Below are 21863 nucleotides of genomic sequence, written 5' to 3'. Positions count from 1 at the left end.
TTTATTGATTTGCATATATTGAAGAATTCTTGCATTCCTGGGATAAACTCCAATTGATCATGGTGTGTGATGCTTTTAATGTGCTGTTGGATTCTGTTTGCTAGTATTTTGTTGAGGATTTTTGCATCTATGTTCATCAGTGATATTGGCCTGTAGTTTTCTTTCTTTGTGACATCTTTGTCTGGTTTTGGTATCAGGGTGATGGTGGCCTTGCAGAATGAGTTTGGGAGTGTTCCTCCCTCTGCTATATTTTGGAAAAGTTTGAGAAGGATAGGTGTTAGCTCTTCTCTAAATGTTTGATAGAATTCGCTTATGAAGCCATCTGGTCCTGGGCTTTTGTTTGTTGGAAGATTTTTAATCACAGTCTCAATTTCAGTGCTTGTGATTGGTCTATTTATATTTTCTATTTCTTCCTGGTTCAGTCTCAGAAGGTTGTGCTTTTCTAAGAATTTGTCCATTATTTCCAGGTTGTCCATTTTATTGGCATATAGTTGCTTGTAGTAATCTCTCATGATCCTTTGTATTTCTGCAGTGTCAGTTGTTACTTCTCCTTTTTCATTTCTAATTCTGTTGATTTGAGTCTTCTCCTTTATTCTTGATGAGTCTGGCTAATAGTTTTTCAATTTCAATTATCTTCTCAAAGAACCAGCTTTTAGTTTTATTGATCTTTGCTATCGTTTCCTTCATTTCTTTATCATTTCTTTCTGACCTGATCTTTATGATTTCTTTCCTTCTGCTAACTTTGTGGTTTTTTTCTTCTTCTTTCTCTAATTGCTTTAGGTGTAAGGTTAGCTTGTTTATTTGAGATGTTTCTTGTTTCTTGAGGTATGATTGTATTGCTATAAACTTCCCTCTTAGAATTGCTTTTGCTGCATCCCATAGGTTTGGTGTCATCGTGTTTTCATTGTCATTTGTTTCTGGGTATTTTCTGATTTCCTCTTAGGTTTGTTCAATGATCTCTTGGTTATTAAGTAGTGTATTGTTTAGCCTCCATGTGTTAGTAATTTTTATAGATTTTTTTTTCCTGTAATTGATATCTAGTCTCATAGCGTTGTGGTCAGAAAAGATACTTGATACGATTTCAATTTTCTTAAACTTACCAAGGTTTGATTTGTGACCCAAGATATGATCTATCCTGGAGACTGTTCCATGAGCACTTGAGAAAAAAGTGTATTCTGTCGTTTTGAGATGGAATGTCCTATAAATATCAATTAATTCCATCTTGTTAAGTGTATCATTTAAAGCTTGTCTTTCCTTTTTTATGTTCATTTTGGATGATCTCTTCATTGGTGAAAGTTGGGTGTTAAAGCCCCCTACTAGTATTGTGTTACTATCGATTTCCCCTTTTATTGCTGTTAGCATTTGACTTAGGTATTGAGGTGCTCCTATGTTGGGTGCATAAATATTTACAGTTGTTATATCTTCTTCTTGGATTGATCCTTTGATCATTATGTAGAGTCCCTCTTTGTCTCTTGTAATAGCCTTTATTTTAAAGCCTATTTTGTTTGATATGAGAATTGCTACTCCAGCTTTCTTTGGTTTCCATTGGCATGGAATATCTTTTTCCATTCCTCACTTTCAGTCTGTTTGTGTCCCTAGGTCTTCAGTGTGTCTCTTGTAGACAGCATAAATATGGGTCTTGTTTTTGTATCCATTCAGCCAGTCTGTGTCTTTTGGTTGGAGCATTTTATCCATTTACATTTAAGGTAATTATCGATATGTATTTTCCTATTACCATTATCATAATTGTTTTAGGTTTTTTATTGTAGATCTTTTCCTTCTCTTGTGTTTCTTGACTAGAGAAGTTCCTTTAGCATTTGTTGTAAAGCTGGTGTGGTGGTATGAATTCTCTTAGCTTTTGCTTCTCTGTAAAGGTTTTAATTTCTCTATCAAATCTGAATGAGATCCTTGCTGGGCAGAGTAATCTTGGTTATAGGTTTTTCCCTTTCATCACTTTAAATATTTCCTGCCACTCCATTCTGGCTTGCAGAGTTTCTCCTGAAAGACCAACTGTTAACCTTATGTGGATTCCCTTGTATGTTATTTGTTGTTTTTCCCTTGCTGCTTTTGCTTTTAATATTTTTTCTTTGCATTTAATTTTTTTTTGCGGTACGTGGGACTCTCACTGTTGTGGCCTCTCCCGTTGCGGAGTATAGGCTCCGAACACGCAGGCGCAGTGGCCATGGCTCACGAGCCCAGCCACTCCGTGGCATGTGGGACCTTCCCGGACTGGGGCATGAACCCATGTCCTCTGCATCGGCAGGCAGACTCTCAACCACTGCGCCACCAGGGAAGAGGGGAGCACCTGCATTTAATTTTTGATAGTGTAATTAATATGTCTTGGCATGTTTCTCCTTGGATTTATCCTGTATGGGACTCTCTGTGCTCCCTGGACTTGATTAATTATTTCCTTTCCATATTAGGGAATTTTTCAACTGTAATCTCTTCAAGTATTTTCTCAGTCCCTTTCTTTTTCTCTTCTGCTTCTGGGACCCCTATACTTGGAATGTTCATGTGTTTAATGTTGTCCCAGAAGTCTCTGAGACTGTCCTCAATTCTTTTCATTCTTTTTTCTTTATTCTGCTCTGCAGTAGTTATTTCCACTCTTTCATCTTCCCAGTCACTTATCTGTTCTTCTGCCTCAGTTATTCTTCTATTGATTCCTTCTAGAGAACTTTTAATTTCATTTATTGTGTTGTTCATCATTGTTTGTTTTTCTCTTAGTTGTTATAGGTCCTTGTTAAACGTTTCTTGTATTTTCTCCATTCTATTTCCAAGATTTTGGATCATCTTTACTATCATTATTCTGAATCCTTTTTCACATAGACTGCATATTTGCTCTTCATTTGTTTGGTCTGGAGGGTTTTTACCTTGCTCCTTCATCTGCTGTGTGTTTCTCTATCTTGTCATTGTGCTTAACTTACTGTGTTTGGGGTCTCCTTTTCAGAGGCTGCAGGTCTGTAGTTCCCCTTGTTTTTGATATCTGTCCCCAGTGGCTAAGGTTGGTTCAGTGGATCGTGTAGGCTTCCTGGTGGAGGGGACTAGTGCCTGTGTTCTGGTGGATGAGGCTGGATCTTGTGTTTCTGGTGGGCAGGCTTGCATCTGATGGTGTGTTTTGGGGTGTCTGTGACCTTATTCTGATTATAGGCAGCCTCTCTGCTAATGGGTGGTGTTGTGTTCCTGTCTTGCTAGTTTTTTGGCATAGGTTTTCCAGCACTGTAGTTTGCTGGTCGTTGAGTGGAGCTGGGTCTTGGCGTTGAGATGGAGATCTCTGGGAGAGCTTTCACGATTTGATATTATGTGGAGCTGGGAGGTCTCTGGTGGACCAATGTACTGAACTCTGCTCTCCCACCTTAGAGGCACATGGCTGACAGCTGGCCGGAGCACCAAGACCCTGTCAGCCAAATGGCTCAGAAGAAAAGGGAGAAAAAAAGAAAGAAAGAAAAATATAATAAAATAAATTTATTAAAGTACCAAATAAAAATTAATTTTTTAAAATAAAAAAATTGTAAAGTAATTAAAAAAAATAAAGGACAGACAGAACCCTAGGACAAATGGTAAAAGCAAAGCTATACAGACAAAATCACACAAAGTAGCATACACATACACACTCACAAAAAGAGAATAAGGAAAAAAATATATATATTGCTGTTCCCATAGTCCACTACCACAATTCTGGGATGATTCGTTGTCTCTTCAGGCAGTCCAGAGATGCAGTGTACATCAAGTTGATTGTGGTGATTTAATCTGCTGCTCCTGAGGCTTCCGGGAGAGATTTCCCTTTCTCTTCTTTGTTCGCACAGCTCCTGGGGTTCAGCTTTGGATTTAGCCCCGCCTCTGCATGTAGGTCGCCTGAGGGCATCTGTTCTTTGCTCAGACAGGACGGGGTTAAAGGAGCAGCTGATTCAGGGGCTCTGGCTCACTCAGGCCAGGGGGAGGGAGGGGTATGGAATGCGGGGGGAGCCTGCGACGTCAGAGGCCAGTGTGACGTTGCACCAGCCTGAGGCTCCATGTGTTCTCCAGGGGAAGTTGTCCCTGGATCACGGGACCCTCGCAGTGGCAGGTTGCACAGGCTCCTGGGAGGGGAGGTGTGGATAGTGACCTGTGTTTGCACACAGGCTTCTTGGTGGCTGCAGCAGCAGCCTTAGCGTTTCATGCCCGTCTCTGGTGTCCGCACAAATAGCTACGGCTCGCAACCATCTCTGGAGCTCGTTTAGGCGGTGCTCTGAATCCCCTCTCCTCATGCACCCCGAAACAGTGGTCTCTAGCCTCTTCAGCAGTTCCGGACTTTCCCCCGGACTCCCTCCCAGCTAGCTGTGGTGCACTAGCCCCCTTCACACTGTGTTCACGCAGCCAGCCCCAGTCCTCTCCCTGGGATCCGACCTCCGAAGCCTGAGCCTCAGCTCCCAGCCCCGCCTGCCCCAGCGGGTGAGCAGACAAGCCTCTCAGGCTGGTGAGTGCTGGTCAGCACCGATCCTCTGGGCGGGAATCTCTCCACTTTGCCTTTCACACCCCTGTGGCTGCGCTCTCCTCCGTGGCTCTGAAGTTTCCCTCCTGCCACACCCCGTCTCTGCCAGTGAAGGGGCTTCCTAGTGTGTGGAATCTTTTCCTCCTTCACAGCTCCCTTCCATAGGTGCAGGTCCCATCCATATTCTTTTGTCTCTGTTTTTTCTTTTTTCTTTGGCCCTACCCAGTTTCTTGCCTTTTGGGAAGTCTGATGTCTTCTGCCAGCGTTCAGTAGGTGTTCTGTAGGAGTTGTTCCACATGTAGATGTATTTCTGATATATTTGTGGGGAGGAAGGTGATCTCTACGTCTTACTCTTCCACCATCTTGAAGGCCTCCCATGTCTTGGAAAGTTTTAATGTCAGGGTGGAGCACTGAAGTGTAAGGGCAAACCCCACAATGAATGTTTTGAAAATTCTTTCCAACTTTCATTTATTTTCCAGTCACATTTTAGATTTCTTTCCATCTCACATGAGTTTATAATCATCATTTTTAATTAGGGAATAGTTGCAACGCTACTCATCTTTATCTCTGTGTATTTGCTATGTTGGATCCTTTGTGCATCTTGTCTACGAATTTGCATTTACAGGCATATGGCTCTCAGCGACATTCCTGGTGCCAAGTGTTATTGATTCAGATTGGGGTCTTCAAATGGATTTAATCTATATAAACTGTTGTAAAAACTTACTTTTTTGAGTTGGGTTAGATATAGCAGGTTGCCCATATTCATGAGGCATGAGATGAATAGTGTTCCTGCAAGTTGCATTAATCTTCATTTTCACTACACTATCCTGGCAAGCCTAGGGAAGTCACAACTATAAGGAGTGGCAGAAGCAACTCTATGGTATATATATTTCTAAACCAGCTCTCTCTTTAGGAGGCCTTTAGAGAAGTGCATATTCTGTTTGTAAAGTAACATGGTATTCAAGTCTATTCATAGAAGCTCCCCACTTCAGTCTTAGGGTCTCCTGTCTTAAATTCAAAACCTGAGGCACCTGGCATTTAAAATAGCTTGTAACTACAACCTGACATTTCAGATAAGAAAATACCTGTGTTAAAAAGCAAGACAAAAGAAAAACATAAAGACCACTATTTTAGGCCTATTCAGCATTCAGTATACAGTTAACTTAGAAAACAAATCATTGCTTATATTTTGGATATTCAATCATATATCAATACATGACCATTTGTGTAATTGTTTATATTTCAACATATTCAGACTAAATCCATCCTTGATCATATTTCTAAATAAATTTATATTATTTTCCAAAATTACTCCAATATTGTGATATTTGATGTCATAAAAGTGTACTATCTGGCAGCAGAATTTGGTTATTAGAAACTACTTTTATAAAATCTACAATTAATATTAGAATATGGGAAAAGCAAGAAAAATATTATGAGCAGATGCCTAGTAAATGACTATTTTCTATATAATATTTATTTGGTTAATTTTTTATTGTTTTATATATACAGTTGGATACAAGTATTTCATCACAAGCATTTCTATTTTTTTCCTGTTCTAATTAATAAGTGAAGTCATTTTCTAAAAATTTTCCCTTTTGGCTTTTATATACCTTTTTTGTAACTGTAACCAATTTTGGCTAGAGAATGTCTGCAGTACCCATATTGACATATGAGCTATAATTTTTTAGCCCCCTGGCTGGCCAAATTGCAATTATCACTTTTATGTAGTCTATTGTTGATTCACTGGGAACTGTTTTAGAGAATTATTGGTTAAAATCCTGGAGTCCCTTGGCAACTTTGCTGTTCTTACCTGAACTAGCTGTGGAAGATATTCCAGTAGTTCATCATTCAAGAGGTTGTCTAACTGTTGAACTGCAACTTTACGGATTTCTTGATCTGGAAAACTAATACAAAGTAAATATATCTATTAAGCTGTTAACAGTATAAAATAATGCATGAGAAATATCAAGAAAACAGAGAATTAATTTCACCTCCAATGCATTAGATAAATAATCTCACAATCAATTAAGTTGTTCATTAGCACCAAATAATCATTCTTTTTTCATAGTCTGTACTCTCCTATGAACTGCAGTAGAAAGTTGTTTTGACTTTCAGATCCCTGCCAGCTTTCCTGCCTATAAAATGTGGACTATAGAATATAAAAGATATTTTCTAAAATATATGAAAATTTTTGCTTATTATTTAGCCATATATTTAAGTAAATTATTACCAGCTGGAGACCTGATGGCATATATGATTAAAAATGAGATATGGTATATTTAAATGAGTTTTGGCCAGATGATAATGAAAACCAGAAATCTAAAGTATCTTACAATAAATAAGCACAAATAACTTAATACAGCTAAATCTTACTAGACTGTTAAGTTCCTGAGGGTAACTATGCCTTACTCATTTTTGGACTGCAAATGCCTGTTGTAAGATTTAGCACCAATCAGACACAATAAAAGTTTGTTACTGAACTAAATTTAGTTAGCATTTGAAACCCTGTAGTCGCTCTTCATATTGGCAGGTTGCTCATCTGTGGGTACATAGGGTTGACTGTACTACACCATTTTAAGTAAGGGACTTAAGCTTCTGCGTTTTGGTATCTGCAGAGGTCCTGGAACTAATCTCCTGAGGATACTGAGGGACGACTGTGCTCCTCCGATGGGCTCCTCTGATTGCCATTCTCTTGCTCCATCAGTAGAAGTAGATTCAATTATCTCTAGCTCCTGGGAAGTGCCGAGATACAACTTTGACACCATACTTAGTATGTAGATTAGTAGATATAACAAGGGTATTGATAAGACCAATTAATTTTAAACAAGTCTTAAAAAATTAGTATGTATAATTTAAAACTTGAAGGAAACTTTTTATAGTAATTCACTTAAAAACAAAGACATGAATGAACAAAGTCCCCAAATCCTTTTGTATGGGAACAAACAAAATGCTTTTCAACCAGTCAGGTGAGAGCTCTAAAGACTGGCTCTCAATACTGTGGAGGTCAGAAAATTTTAAAGTCTCCAAGGCCCAGTCTCTTTTCAACATGTCAGGTTACTGAAGGGTGAAATGAATACTATGCAGCTACAGTGTAAAGGAAAAAATGGCATTACTCAGTATCTCCCAACTGTCCTTGATAGCAGTTTGAAATGCACTGCTTAAACAGGTTACATATTTTTTCTTCATTTAAACTGAGCATTTTAATTGCAACAAGAATTTCACTTCCAAGGTTAGTCATCCAAAACCCTTATTTCTGACCTGCAAATACTTTTCCAATAATTTTCTCCTTATGAACATTCAAGCAATAAGATCTAGTGAGAATGTAGTCCAGGCACATCTCAAGAAGTACCGCTAAGGTCAGAAGATCCTGGCATAGCATTAAGCACAGATGGAGAGTAGAAATGGTGTAATAAAAATGCAAAGCTGGAAGAAGGTCAGCTTGTTTTAGCACACTAAGACTTTATTTTCCCCTAATGAAATGTGATTGACTAACTTATTATTCTCAATTATTAAACCATTTGTCTGTGGCTTGTAGATGTCAAGGTCAGTTTGAGAACAGTTTGAAGTCTTAGAGGGAATAGTTAGTTGGTATATTTTGTTGCCTAAGTGATGACTTAGGTCTGATACTAGTCATCCATGCTTTCCTGTGTGCCTATTTTATCTTATTGGTGTGAATGACAAGAAGGAAAAATAGAAAACAAACATCACAACAAAACAAAAACCTTTGGTGAACATTATACTGGTAATTATGTATTTATTTCCAAACACTAGAAGGTAAACACTCTGAAAGTAGAAAAATTCTGCCTGTTTCATTCATATATGTGTCTGCATTGCCTCTAGATAGGTGGACACTCTCCACATATTTGAGAAATGTCTAAACTGAATTAATTATCATTCCACCTAAAACATCTCTACTATCAGACTTCTGTCTTGCAGTCTGTGTTATCACCTTTCTCCAGTCATGTAGGTCTTAAATTTTAATGGTTATATTTTCTCCCTCTTTGCCCTCTTCATTTAATTTTTCCCCCTTTCCATCTGGTGAAATTCTATTCATCCTTGAAGTCAAAGCTCAAGCATCAATTTACCAGTGAAGCTGTCCCAGCCACTTTCTAGCCCCCTGTTGAGTTCATCACACCCTTCTCTATGGGATTCTATACACATGGTTGAGGATAGGCTCAATCATTTATATCCCTAGTTCAAGCATAACTGAATGCATTTGTGGAATTCCTAGTAGTCTCTTTTCTTTATATCTCATCAGTTGCCAAGTTCTGTTGATTTTTCTATCCCAATGGCTCTAGCATCTACACTTGTTTCAATTTCTTCTGCAACTGTCTATGCTAGGCCATAATTATCTCATGCTGGTATTAGCATTTTTCATAGCAATACCTTATAAAATTTCCTGAATTATTTTGTAAGTTCATTTCTCATAAACCATTAAATGGTTTTCTGTTTTCAAAGGATCTCTCAGGCCCATACTATTCATTTAAATATTCAAGGCTGGCTGAACACTCCAGATCTTTCTACTACTGTAATACTGAATAAACTGCTCTGGCTCATTGTATGTTATTTTTATTTTGAAAATGCTATGCTCATTCTCACCTTTGTGAGCACTGTAACCTCTGCTTGGAATACCCTCCCTTCTCTTCTTAAAGTCTTAGTCCTCCTTCAAAATGTGGATCAAATCCCCTTGAAGGCCACTATGCCAATCTTTAGCAATCACTTCTCTGAACTCCAAGGGCCTTGAGTGGTTAAATCCACTGGGCAATTAGGATATGCTACTGTGTATTAGGATTTATCATTTTATATATATGTATCTTCATTCCTCAGCTAGTGAATATATAAACTGAAGATAAACATTGTTCTATCTCCTTTTTTTTATTTCTAGAATTTAGCACCATGCTCCATACATGTTGAGTGATTAATAAAAATGCATTGGCCGTGAAGATAATAATGAAGAAAATCATACTATGGAGCCCATCTTATTTCTTGTGCTCTGAGATAATTTACATTGGTAGCAATAGGCTTAATTCCACAAACACCACTCATACAAATTCCAGATTTTTTTTTCCTCTCAAACAGTAAGAGAAAAACAAATCTGAAGGTAATGGAAAAGAAGGGTTTATTTTCTCTTTTTTCAGCCTCCTCAGGAACAGGAGAACAAAAATCTAGTAATATTTGTATAGTATAGTCCAAAAGGAAAATTATATATTGTATTAACATGTGCAAATGCTGGGAAGAATGTTTTTGCACCTTCATAGAAAGGAATGTCTCTTTTTATTCATTACTGTTGCTTGAAGTTCAGGAAGAAATTGGAAGAGAAATTGCCAAGAAATGAACCACAAGACATATTGAGATGTGGCTAAGACCTAACGACATTAAAACATATCCAAATATAACTTGAATTTGACTATTTTAGGAAGAGTTGGCCACATTAAAAGAGACGCTGGCAGTGTTGGTGAAGTTCCTGGGAAATGGACTCTTTCATATATTGCTGGCAATATACGGGAACATGTATTTAAAAAGAATCTTTAAAATGTGCTTACTCCTGGATCTAGCAATTCTACTTTGGGAATTTTTCCTAAGAAAATAATCAAAGGTGTGTGTGAGGATATATGTATGCAAACAAAATTGGAAATAATATAAATTTCTAAAAATAAGCAGTTAAGTTAAATGTGCTATGACCATATGATAAAATACATGCTGTCATTAAAATATTAAAATAAGATTTAATAATAGAATATTTTGAAAAAATTGTGCAATTTGTGCAGTATAATACCATTTAGAAAAATGCGTGCATTTTTCCATATGCTTAACAAGAAAGATGGAAAAGGAAGGATCAAAATATGAATACCAAATTTCTGGATGGAAATGTCATGGATGACTTTAGTTTTCTTTTTTATGCTTAGGTTTTCAAGTTTTCTATATGAAAGTTCTATTGGTTACTAAAAAAGTAATAATTTTTAAAGCAAGTCTCATTCAATTAACTATGAAAATATATTAATAATTGCAAATATATTACCACTAGAAAAAAGATCCAAATCACATGTCCTTTTAAGAGTGCACATTGTTGAGTAAAAGAACAAGCCTCATATCTTGTAGTTGATTGAGAATAACATGATAGGCCCAAATAGGGATCTGTGCCTCTGGAGAATTTATGCTTAATACCTTTTCAGGGCCATGAACTTAGCCACAGATCAATGGACAAACATGTTCCACAAATCCTGGCATTTCTTTCCTGTGATGTTGTCTGAAACTATTTAATCTTTGGGGATATAGTTGTTGGCATTTCATGCTCAGTAACTCGCTCCTCAATGAGGTGAGGGCTACCCACATTAGTTCTCTGATTGTGGTGTGATATTTACACACTGAAATGTCATATGTATCAGAAGAATGCAACCTATTTTGAATTTTCAACAAGCTAGGTTGTTGTACTTTCCAATGACCTGATTTGCTTGAAAAATAAGTATAATTTTTACTGATAATAAACCAGAGCCACTCTCTAGTGACCCTGCTAACCTTGGGATGACTAATTACTGTAGGCATGGACATAACACCTTGAGTCTGGGGAATAAACGAAAGTCCCGTTAGAAGATTCATCAGGCTTATGTCAATTAGGTCCTTGTTTATATTTATAAGAAACTTCCTTATAATCAATAAGAAAATAATTTAAAATGTAATAAATGGAGATCTATCTGTTTTGAGGTATTAAAAGGATACAAGATCAGTAAAATTCCATTACTTGTTGGGGAGGAGATTGTGTAAGGTGAAACAAATTTTCATTTATTATGAAATTTTAAAAAATTAGGCATAAGAAGAGTCCAGTGAAATAATCACTTATTTAAGGTTATTCATAATTTTTTAAATGTCCATTTAAGTAACTTTACGCTATCTAATTTAGTTTCCCAAGCATCTCTGAATAGAGGAGCAAAAAAACAATTGTGGTCAAAAGCAAAAACATCAAGACTGGCTTACTATTCAGTTTTACATGAGTTTCGTGAGCAGTGATTCTATATATTCAGGGTTTAGTTACTTCCGAATTGAGCTAACAATTGCATCCCTGGGATTTCTAAAAGGACAAGATACCATAGCTAAGGTAAATATAACTGTGTATGGTAATTGTTAAGGAATTACCTAAAAATAGCTTACTGTCCAATGAGGACATTTGGACACAAAGAAAAAATAATCCTTGAAGACTGACTGTAAAAGTTGATAGAAAGAATCTAAGACGTGGCAAAACCCCTCAAAATGTGAAAAATTAAGTAAAATTAAAACAACTTCAAGATAAACATTTTTCAAAGAAACTTCAGTGAAATATCAACTCTATATTTTGCCAACAATGTAGGGTAAACACAAAGTTTAAAGTCAAGCAGAGAAATAAGTTGGAATTGAAGCTTTACATGGGCAGGAAAGGAAGAGTACCAAGTATTTAGGTAATTTTTTGGCTCAAGGTAGAAGCAGAAACTGACCAGTGGTTAGAATCTGCTGTACAATAAAAATTCTACAATTTATTTTTTGGTATCCGGACCCTTTTACACTCTTAAAAATTATGGAAGATTCCAAAGAGTTTTTGTTTATGTGAGTTATGTCTATCAACAATAACCAATTAGAAATAAAACCAGGACATTTAAGAAATATTTACCAATTCATTTTATATGACATTAATAAACCCATTACTGGCTAAGATGAACACTATGTTTCTATGAAATATGTCTATATTTTCACAAAGAAAAAATTTAGTGAGAAGAATGATCCTGTTTAACATTTTTGTCTCTAATGTCTGGCTTAATGGAAGACAGCTGAATTCTCTATCTGCTTCAGTGTTAACTTTGTTGCAATATCGCATGTCATGTAGTCTATGGAAAATCCCTCCCTACACTCATGAGTGAATGAGTGTGACAAAGAGAAATGACATCTTAGAATTATTATGGAAATAATTTCGATCTGTGACATCGCTGTAAACATCCTTAGGACTATAGACATCACTTTGAAAACTTTGGATATACAACATAGTTTTGGCATGTGTTATTGTAGTGGGGCCATAAGTCAAGGAATCGGCACTTGTGCCCTGTTTCTAAGACAGCAGCACATCAACCTATGTCTTCCCTGAATGAATAATTGGCTTTGCAGTCATCTGACTTGGGAATTGTCATTCCCCCTCTTTTCCCTCAAACATTTATAATTTCTCTCATCTCAGAGGCCTATAGGAATATCACAAAGGATTCAGACAAGCTTCAACAGGACCAGTGGAATTGTGAGGTGAAATTTCAACAGAAAAATACATCTTTCAATTTTTTCCATTTGACTTGTTATTTTGTCATTTCTACTTTTTTCTTATTTTCTTTCTTTTTCTCTTTTGTTCTTCTTTTTCTAGTTTGAAAAACGATATAGGGTCAATACCTTACTCAAAGAACTTTTGAAGTGATGGGTGAAAGCCAAATGCAAAGTAACAAATGACCTTTAAAAAAAGCAGCTTGGAGTAAACTGAAAAGCAAAGAAATCTGAGGTCAAATTTAAGTGTAACAGAAATGTCAGACTTCTGAAAACACACTAAGAATTCAGGCATAATGCCATGAGGCTATTCACAGTTAAAAGCCCCAATGTCAGGTTAGAATTAGAAAACCATCAGAAGTACAGAACAGTTTTTCCAACAGGTTTTGAGTCTGATGACACACTCAGCATCAACTTGGAAGAAAAATGTCAATATGAATATCTTTGCTATTTTCAAAAAACAATCAGACGTGACAGAAGAAATTTTTTTCTGGGAAAAATGGTGAATAAGGCTTCTTTAAGATGATTGTCAACTTCTATCTACTGAATAACTCATGTTCCTTCAAAAATTTTCACATGATTACAAAATATTAGAATTCAAGGAAACTTGGAGACCTGGTTCAACCTCCTGATTGTACAGATGAAGAAACTGAAACTCAGAGAGTTTGAGCTGTTTTCCTAAGGTCATTCATGGTGACACTGCAACTAGACTCCAAATATCCAGAATACTAGGCCAGTTTTTCTAGCAAGGCCTTCTAATCTTTTGACTAGATATTATCATATATGCTTACATGATACACACAAGACTAATTTGGGTGTATTTTAAATTTTATTTCATTCTAAATGGATCAAAGAGACATATAATAGTGAGCAGTGTAATTTGTCTGTTTGGATCGGGGCATTGGTCTAGTCATGAACCAAAAGGAATAAGAATGAATCATAGGCCCAAAGGGACATAGGAACTGTACAGACAGTTCCTGGATAGTCTATGGACTTATGCATGGATATTGAGAATTAACTATATAGTCATGGTATTAATTAAAATTATTATTTAAAATTAAAGAGTAGTTATTGCTTTTGTTCCTCTTTATGAATGCATTTTGATTTTACTTATAGACAAGCTTAGAAAGGTCCTATTTTAAGCAAGTGGTGTATTGAAAGCACAATGGAGAGATTTTGTGTTTGGATGCATTAGACTTTACATGCAAAAGCAGCATTATGTTAAGAAAAAACATAGGGATTTTGAATCTAAATATAAAGGTTCTTCTTATCTTATGCCCTCTCTCTCTAAACAAATTTATCTGCACCCTTGACTTAATTCACATTCTTCTCTGGATGATTTCCAGATCAGGGTCTCTAGCTTAGATATCTTTGTTGAACCACAACCAGTCATCTCAAGCACACCTCAAAGCCAACATACAAACCCTGAACTGCAGTGTTCTTGTTCTTCTATAATCTGTTTGTCACCCAGCGTGCCCCATCTTAGGGAATGCTTCTATTATCCTCCTACTTACATAAGACAGAAACCTAAAAAGTAATCCTTGATACCCCTCTTTTTCACTACTCTTCCCCATTCAATCCTGTCATTTTTACTTCTAAATGTTCTGATTCTCTTCATTTTATTATGTCACCACCACCACCTTCTAAGGCTGACTTGCCATTCTCTGACACCTGGACTACTTCTATAGCTCCCTATCTCATCTTCTCTCATCTACTTTTGCTTCCCTCACCAAATCCATGCTTCACTCAGAAACCAGAGGAATCTTTGAAAGATGAAGATCAATTCAAAATATTCTCTCACTGAAAATCATTTATGGCCTTCCTGTTGCTATCAGAATAAAGACCAAGTTGCTTAACATGGTTCTGTTTAGAAGACCTTAACATGATCTTCTAGTTCCATCTGAACATATCTGTTCATCTTATATCACACACTCCTTCCCTGGATTCCAGGCACACTGGCTCTCTTCCCGTTTCTTAAACACAGTTTCCGCATTTCATAGATTCCCTCTTCCCAGGAAGCTCTTCTCTTACTCTCCTTTTTCACCAATTCATTCCCACTCATCTTTGATCTGAAATCAAACATAACTTCCTCAGGGAAGAATTTTCCCACTCTGGAGAAAAGATTTGGGTCCTTTATGTTATCATGGAACCATGTGCTTTTCACTCAGAGCTGTTATAACACCTGTTATTTTACATTTATAATTTGGTAGTGGCCTATTTCTCCCCACCTCCAGTAGACTACAACTCCATAAAGGCAAGATTATGTATCTTTTTGCTTAATATGCTTGCTTCAGGGCCAAGCATAAGTAGGCCATCAGTAAGTACCTATTGAGTGAATGAATAGACAAATTGGGTTTCAATTTCTTCAACTGTAAAATGGGGATCAGTAAAATGGAATTTGTAGATGTTGGTAACAATATTAAAGAGATTGTTTTATAGGCCGAATCACATAACATACTGTAAAAGAGCTTAATAAGTAAGCTATAAGTCATTATTCCATTGTCAAATATTTATTAAGTTGCTAACTTTTAACATATACATTTTGACAAGTGAATTTAAGCTTACTGAAGCTTACTATAAATGAAATTGTTCCCATGAATTTATTGATATTTACAATGTGGCACTGAAAAAAATCTGAAAACTCTGAACTCTCTTAAAAGTATAGTTATGGGGCTTCCCTGGTGGCGCAGTGGTTGAGAGTCCACCTGCCTATGCAGGGGACATGGGTTCGTGCCCCGGTTTGGGAAGATCTCACGTGCTGCGGAGCAGCTGCGCCCATGAGCCATGGCCGCTGAGCCTGCACGTCCGGAGCCTGTGCTCCGCAACGGGAGAGACCACGAAAGTCAGAGGCCTGCGTATCGCAAAAAAAAAAAAAAAAAAGTATAGTTATGATAAAGAGGATAATGACAATAAGAATGACTGGCAGCATGTACTGAAAGCTCTCATAAGTACTTTATCCTGCAAGGTACATGATGCTTATTACTCCCAAAACTTGTCCAAGGTCATTCAAGTAATAAGTGGCAGAGACAGATATGTTTGATTTCAAAGCTTATATTACCAACCATGAAATATGGAAGCAACTCCAGAAACTCTTCAAAAGTACACAAAGGCAAGATACATATCTTTGGGTTTATGCACGTCTATGTTTTTCATTTTTAGTATATTACCTTGACTCTCCCTTCATGGAGAATACTGAAACTTTCACATTTTTCTCTTCCATATCCATAGTTATCTAAAATCATATTCATATTTTTCCTTCCCTCCCAACTGAGAGGAACAAGTTACTCTCTTCCTCTCCTTGATAAAATTCCCATTTGCATTTTTGGTCCAGGTTGTTGGCTGTCGGTGCCATCTCATTTTGTCAGTTCACCCATCCCTGTTTTCTGATCTTCCCTTCATGCATCTTTCATCTCAGTTTTTAAACATGCTTGAAGCTCTTTTATTTCAACAAACATATGAACCCCAAACATCAAAATCATTTTCTTACCTCCTCCAACTTTAGTGATCTTCTTGCCTTTACTAGCAATCCTATTCCAAGAGGCACAATTTATTTTTCTCCATTTCCTCTTCAAGGCCTTGAAGTATGGCATCCAACTTCACTACCCAAATCTGCTCTTTCCTCTATAATTCTTGTCTTGGTTAATGATGTAATTATTTATCATTTACCCAAATCAGAAAGCTCCAAGTCTTCCTTATTTCCTCTCTCTTTTTCACTTTCCTCTGAAATGTTTCTCAGATCTGTTCTGTAAATTTCTACTGATGCCTTGATCAGGCCCAGACTATTTTTCAAGTAGACTATTTCAATACTTGCATCTATCTAATATCCTTGCTCTTATTCTATTCTTTTTTCAGTCCGCCCTTCACAATAATTCACAGAATTATCCCTGTATAAAATAAATCTGATTGTATGACTCCCATTCTTAAAATTCCATGGGCTGCTGTAAAGTTAGTTCCTAGTAATTACCTGACTCATGAGGCCCCAAACGACCTAAACTGAACCACTCTTTTCAACCTTGTCTCCCAGTACAATTCCCTTCTAATATTGTATTAAATTACTATTCTCTGAACCTCCATAACTGTGACCATGCTAGTCTTTCTTCCTAGAATGCCATTTTCTCTTTTCTCCATTCAGGAAATTCCTATGAATGTTTCAAGTCAGAATTTAATTGCTTTGTGAAACTTTTCTTACTTTCCTTGAGAGAATTTACCTCTCTCTTCCTTGGGGGCATACAGCACTTAATACTTTGATTATAGTATAGAGTATATTGTGTGATCTTCAGTTTGAGTCTTTCCCTCTAAACTGTTTAGAGACAGTCATTATGACCTATTCGGCTTCTTTGATTCATTGCATGCCCATTTCCATGTACACATATTTTTGCTCAATAAATAAACAGAAAGGATACACCATCATCCATCACTTGATTACTTAGTCAGATGTGGAAGTTATAACTGTCTACCTTTTCCATAGTCTACTCTGCCTGCTTACAATGCTAGTTAAGAATGGCTTTATCATACATTAATTAATCTCTACAATAAAGAATATAGTGGTTTGGTGCAAACATTTTTGTGGAACATTTTTCCAAGGAAACTGATTTTGAAAGCTAAGGCACTGCCTATTAAGTATTGCTCTTTTTCCTGCAAAACAATAATTTCACATCATGTAGGATGGCAAGTTCTGGTACCTTGTCAAATTTTTATTTAAGCTTCTGATGTAATCCTCTGATGCCAATTTAGAGTTACTATTTTTAAATGAATACCTCCCTTGAACTGCCTTCTAATTCCTTGGGTAATTTCTGCTTATTATTAGCAGTTGAATAGTTGCACCTGTGCACCAGGGTTCAAGAAAACAGCAACCATCTGCCAAGAACTACAGACCTTAGCCCTTGGTCTCTGGTATTCTGACAGTACTGCCTTCTCTAATGAAAGTATCAGTACCTGGTAAACACACTGCTAACACTCAGTCATGGAAATATTAACACCCTATGGCCCACACGAGCTAAATCAAATCTCAACATGTCTCTGGCTAAAAATAAGCCAAAAGGAGGTGGTGAACCTTCAAACAGGATTAAGTAATCAACAATAGCAAAAATTTTCCAAGCTAGAAATGGAGCACACCAGTTCTCAGGAGGTTAAGCCATTGAAAAAATAAGACTATTCAAAGGAGAAAAAATACAGACCTCTGAAGAACTCACCCTGACAACTCACTTAACAAGCATAAACTGTTTGTTCTCAGAGAAGTCAGCTTTTGAATTTAGAGAAGTTGAAAGGTTCATTTCTGGAAACAGCTTGTCCTCAAGTTTTTTAATAGTTCAGTTAAACTGAGAGTGGGAGTCATAGGATAAGTACAATGGAAATACTCCAACCTTTTCAGTGACCTGTTTTGATGCATGATAAGGAACTGTTCAATGTGCAAATAAATCCAGTTTCTACTAAGTTCCCTGAATGACGCTTAATAAACAGCTCTCTACTTTGAAACCAGTCCCTATAACCTCTAAAAATCTGGTTATTCAGAAAAAAAGCAATTACACAGTGAAGTAGAAACATCCAAGCATAAGACAGTAAGTACTGCTATTTACTATAATCAAACTACTTTAGGATAGTTTTATTTACATATTTAGTATGTAAACAAATAGTATGTATTTATGTAGGAAGGCTGTAAGTCATAGTGTTAAGATTGCAAGCTCCAAATCTCTGGATTTAACTCTAGCTACTTAACTTACTAATATCAGTTGGGCAACTTAACCCCAGTAAGCCTCAGTTTCCTCAATGGTAAAATTGGAATAATAATAGTATTTGCCTTAAGGTTATTGTAGATAATAAAACAAGGTCGTATTAAGGAGCACTAAGTAAAAATCTGATCTTTATATTTAAAACATTAAGTGAATCAAATAGATGTTCAGCATCTCTTTAAGTAGAGAAGGCTCCTATAAACAGAATTATGCTTAGTTATCAGAAATCAGAATATTGAAGTCCATCTAGTGAATCCTCTTATTTTATAAGCAAGAAAACTAATCAGTATTACAGGCTTCATTCTGACAAAGATTTTTGTAAGAAATATTACATGAACTTAACAAAAAATATTAGTTAACACATTTAAATGTCTTTAAAATAGACCAAGGTACATTTTAATAAAACAATAATAAGTTACCCCCCCTCAAAAAAAACCACCAGTTAATGCTTTAGAAACTTTAGAAAGTTGTCCCGTAAGAAAATTATGCTTTAGAGATATAGTCATAGTTTTTACCTTTATAACTACTCTTTAAATATTTTAAATAGTTTTATAGAGATATAAATACCGTACAATTCACTCAGAGTGTACAATGTAATGATTTTTAGCATGTTTCTAGAGTTGTGGAACCATATCACAAAAAGAAACCTCATATCCATTGGCACTCATTCCCTATTTTCCCTCTCCTCTAGCCCTAGGTGATCTCTAATCTACTTTCTGTCTCTATCCATTTGCCTATTCTGGGCATCTCATATATGGATCATACAATATGTGGTCTTTTGTGACTAGCTTCTTTTGCTTAGCATGTTTTCAAGGTTCATTCATGTTGTAACATATATTAATATTTGTTCTTCCTTATTGTTGAATACTGCTACATTGCATGGATAGACCACATTTTATCTATCCATTCATTAGCTGATGGCCATTTGAGTTGTTTCTACTTTTTGGCTATTATAAATAATGCTGGTCTGAACATTCATGTAGGAGTTTTTGAGTGAACCTGCTTTTTATTTATCTTGAGTATTAACTAGGAGTGGAATTGTTGGGTCATATGGTAACTTGATGTTTAATATTTAACAAACTGACAAATTGTTTTCCAAAGTGGCTGCCCCATTTTACATTCCCTTGAGCAATATATGAGATTTGCAATTTCTTCACATCCTTGCCAATGCTTATTGTCTTTTTGATTATAGCTATCCTAGTTAGTGTAAAGTGGTATCTCATTGTGGTTTTCATTTATATTTCCCTAGTGGTTAATGAGCATCTTTTCATGTGCTTACTGGGCATTTGTATATATTCTTTGGAGAAATGTTGGATCCTCTGACTATTTATTTATTTAAAAAAATATTTATTTATTTGGCTGCGCCTGGTCTTAGTTGCAGCACATGGGATCTTCGTTGCCGTGTGCGGGATCTTTGTTGCGGCATGCGGGATGTTTTAGTTATGGCATGCAAACTCTTAGTTGCGGCATGTGGAATCTAGTTCCCTGACCAGGGATCGAACCCGGGCTCCCTGCATTGGGAGTGGGAGTCTTAGTTACTGGACCACCAGGGAAGTCCTCCTCTGACCATTTAAAAATTGGGTTATTTATTGTTTTGTTATTGAGTTGTAAGAGTATTTATATATTCTGAATACAATTCCCTTATTGGATATATGATTTGCTAAATCTTCTCTTACTCTGTGAATTGTTACCTTCACTTTTTTTTTTTAACCTTCACATTTTGAGCCAAATTTCTATGAGCTAATCAGTTCAGGAATGACAAAATAATAATTGTGCTAATATTCTAAGTCTTACTTGAGCCAAAAACAACTAGAATTTAGCAAAAATTTTTTGTAGATATTGGCTATTCTTATCTATCTAAATCAGAAAAAGATGTTAGGAGTAAGGTGGAAATGAGAACTTATTTTTTTCCAGAAAGTTCCTGAAACACAAGTATGAACTGTAAATAATTCCAATGAAACCAATCAACTGTTAATTGATTTTCTTATCATAGCATTATTTCATTAATTCATTCACCTGTACAAGGAGATGTAGGAAATAAAGATAATTGATGATTCCCTCAAATAATATAATTTAAATATTAAAATAAAGTAGTATAAATAATCATAATGTATTTTTGAGAGTGACTGAGTCAATATTGAGTAATTACTATGTCCCAGGTATTATTAAGCCCTTGAGAAACAGAAACACTATGATGAACTGTTTTGCCTTAACTAGCTCTCAGTCCAATATGGGCAAATTACATGTTTCACATGTTGCATGTAAACACATTGCAATAAAATGTAATTCATAAAGAAACAAAGCACTGTACTAGGAAGATGTGATCAATTTTACTTGGCAAGATCAAGGAAGGATCCACCTATAAGAAGCCTTATAAAAAGGGGAAAAGCTGCAAGCTCAACTAAAAGAAAAATTCTATATCTATCTATCTGTCTATCTATCTATCTATCTATCTATCTATCTATCATCTATCAAGGAAGAGTGGGCATCTGGGCATGCAGTAATTAATGGAAGACATCAGAAAACTGAAAAAAATATTCAATGTGAGAGGCACAAAACATGTAAGATTTTAAGATAATTTGTAACTTTTTTTTTTTCTTTTTGTGGTACGCGGGCCTCTCACTGTTGTGGCCTCTCCCGTTGCGGAGCACAGGCTCCGGACGCGCAGGCTCAGCGGCCATGGCTCACGGGCCTAGCCGCTCCGCGGCATGTGGGAATCTCCCGGATCGGGGCACGAACCCATGTCCCCTGCATCGGCAGGCGGACTCTCAACCACTGCGCCACCAGGGAAGCCCGATAATTTGTAAATTTTGAGCTTGGAAGATTGAGCGGAACCTATTAACGCTTACAAATAATAGAAAAAGAAAACACTTTCTCTCCCTTTCCCATGCTAGAAGTTTTATAAAAGACACACATTTTAAAATAAACCTAAATTAATCCTTTGAAAAGTCCTTTGTGTCACTTTCTCTCCCTCCTTTCTCCTTCATCAGGATCTTGAGAGAGAATTTAGAATAGAACTGGGTGTCACAATTCTTCTCTGACTCTAGAGATTGCAGACTTTCTTCATGGCATCAGTGAGCTGATGCCATCAAGACAGACTTAAAATATCTCTTCTTGGCTTTGAATATGAAACAGAAGCCAAGGAAGAGTTGCTTCCCCAAACCAGAGCCAGACACCACACTTGTTCCCTCATGCTTCTCCTTAACTAGAAGATGACGTCATTGCCCCAGCAGATCCCCTACCCCCATGCATTTTATTCTGAGGGAAGATCTGAAGAATATTTAAGGGATAGCTTTTCCTTTTATTCTTGTCATCATCATTGGCTTATTAACTGAAAACCTACTGTAAGCAGGGTATTTTGCCAGGCTTTGCATGTTTCAGTAGTAAAAGATATT

General features: G+C 36.4%; 1 protein-coding gene across 11 annotated transcripts in view; it reads right to left on the bottom strand.

Moving 5' to 3' along the window:
• The window catches only part of PIK3C2G (phosphatidylinositol-4-phosphate 3-kinase catalytic subunit type 2 gamma), a 365719-nt gene that overhangs the window by 216256 nt on the left and 127600 nt on the right, over positions 1-21863 (bottom strand). For all 11 annotated transcript variants that reach the window (XM_033430304.2, XM_049695083.1, XM_033430311.2 and 8 more), the window contains one exon: positions 6282-6375. In XM_033430304.2, coding sequence (XP_033286195.1) covers positions 6282-6375 — 94 coding nt within the window. The remainder of the gene's footprint in view (positions 1-6281; positions 6376-21863) is intronic.

The sequence above is a fragment of the Orcinus orca genome, chromosome 11 (assembly GCF_937001465.1).
Source record: "Orcinus orca chromosome 11, mOrcOrc1.1, whole genome shotgun sequence".
In the NCBI taxonomy this organism is placed as follows: Eukaryota; Metazoa; Chordata; class Mammalia; order Artiodactyla; family Delphinidae; genus Orcinus; species Orcinus orca.
This window is presented reverse-complemented; position numbering and strand designations above follow the sequence as displayed.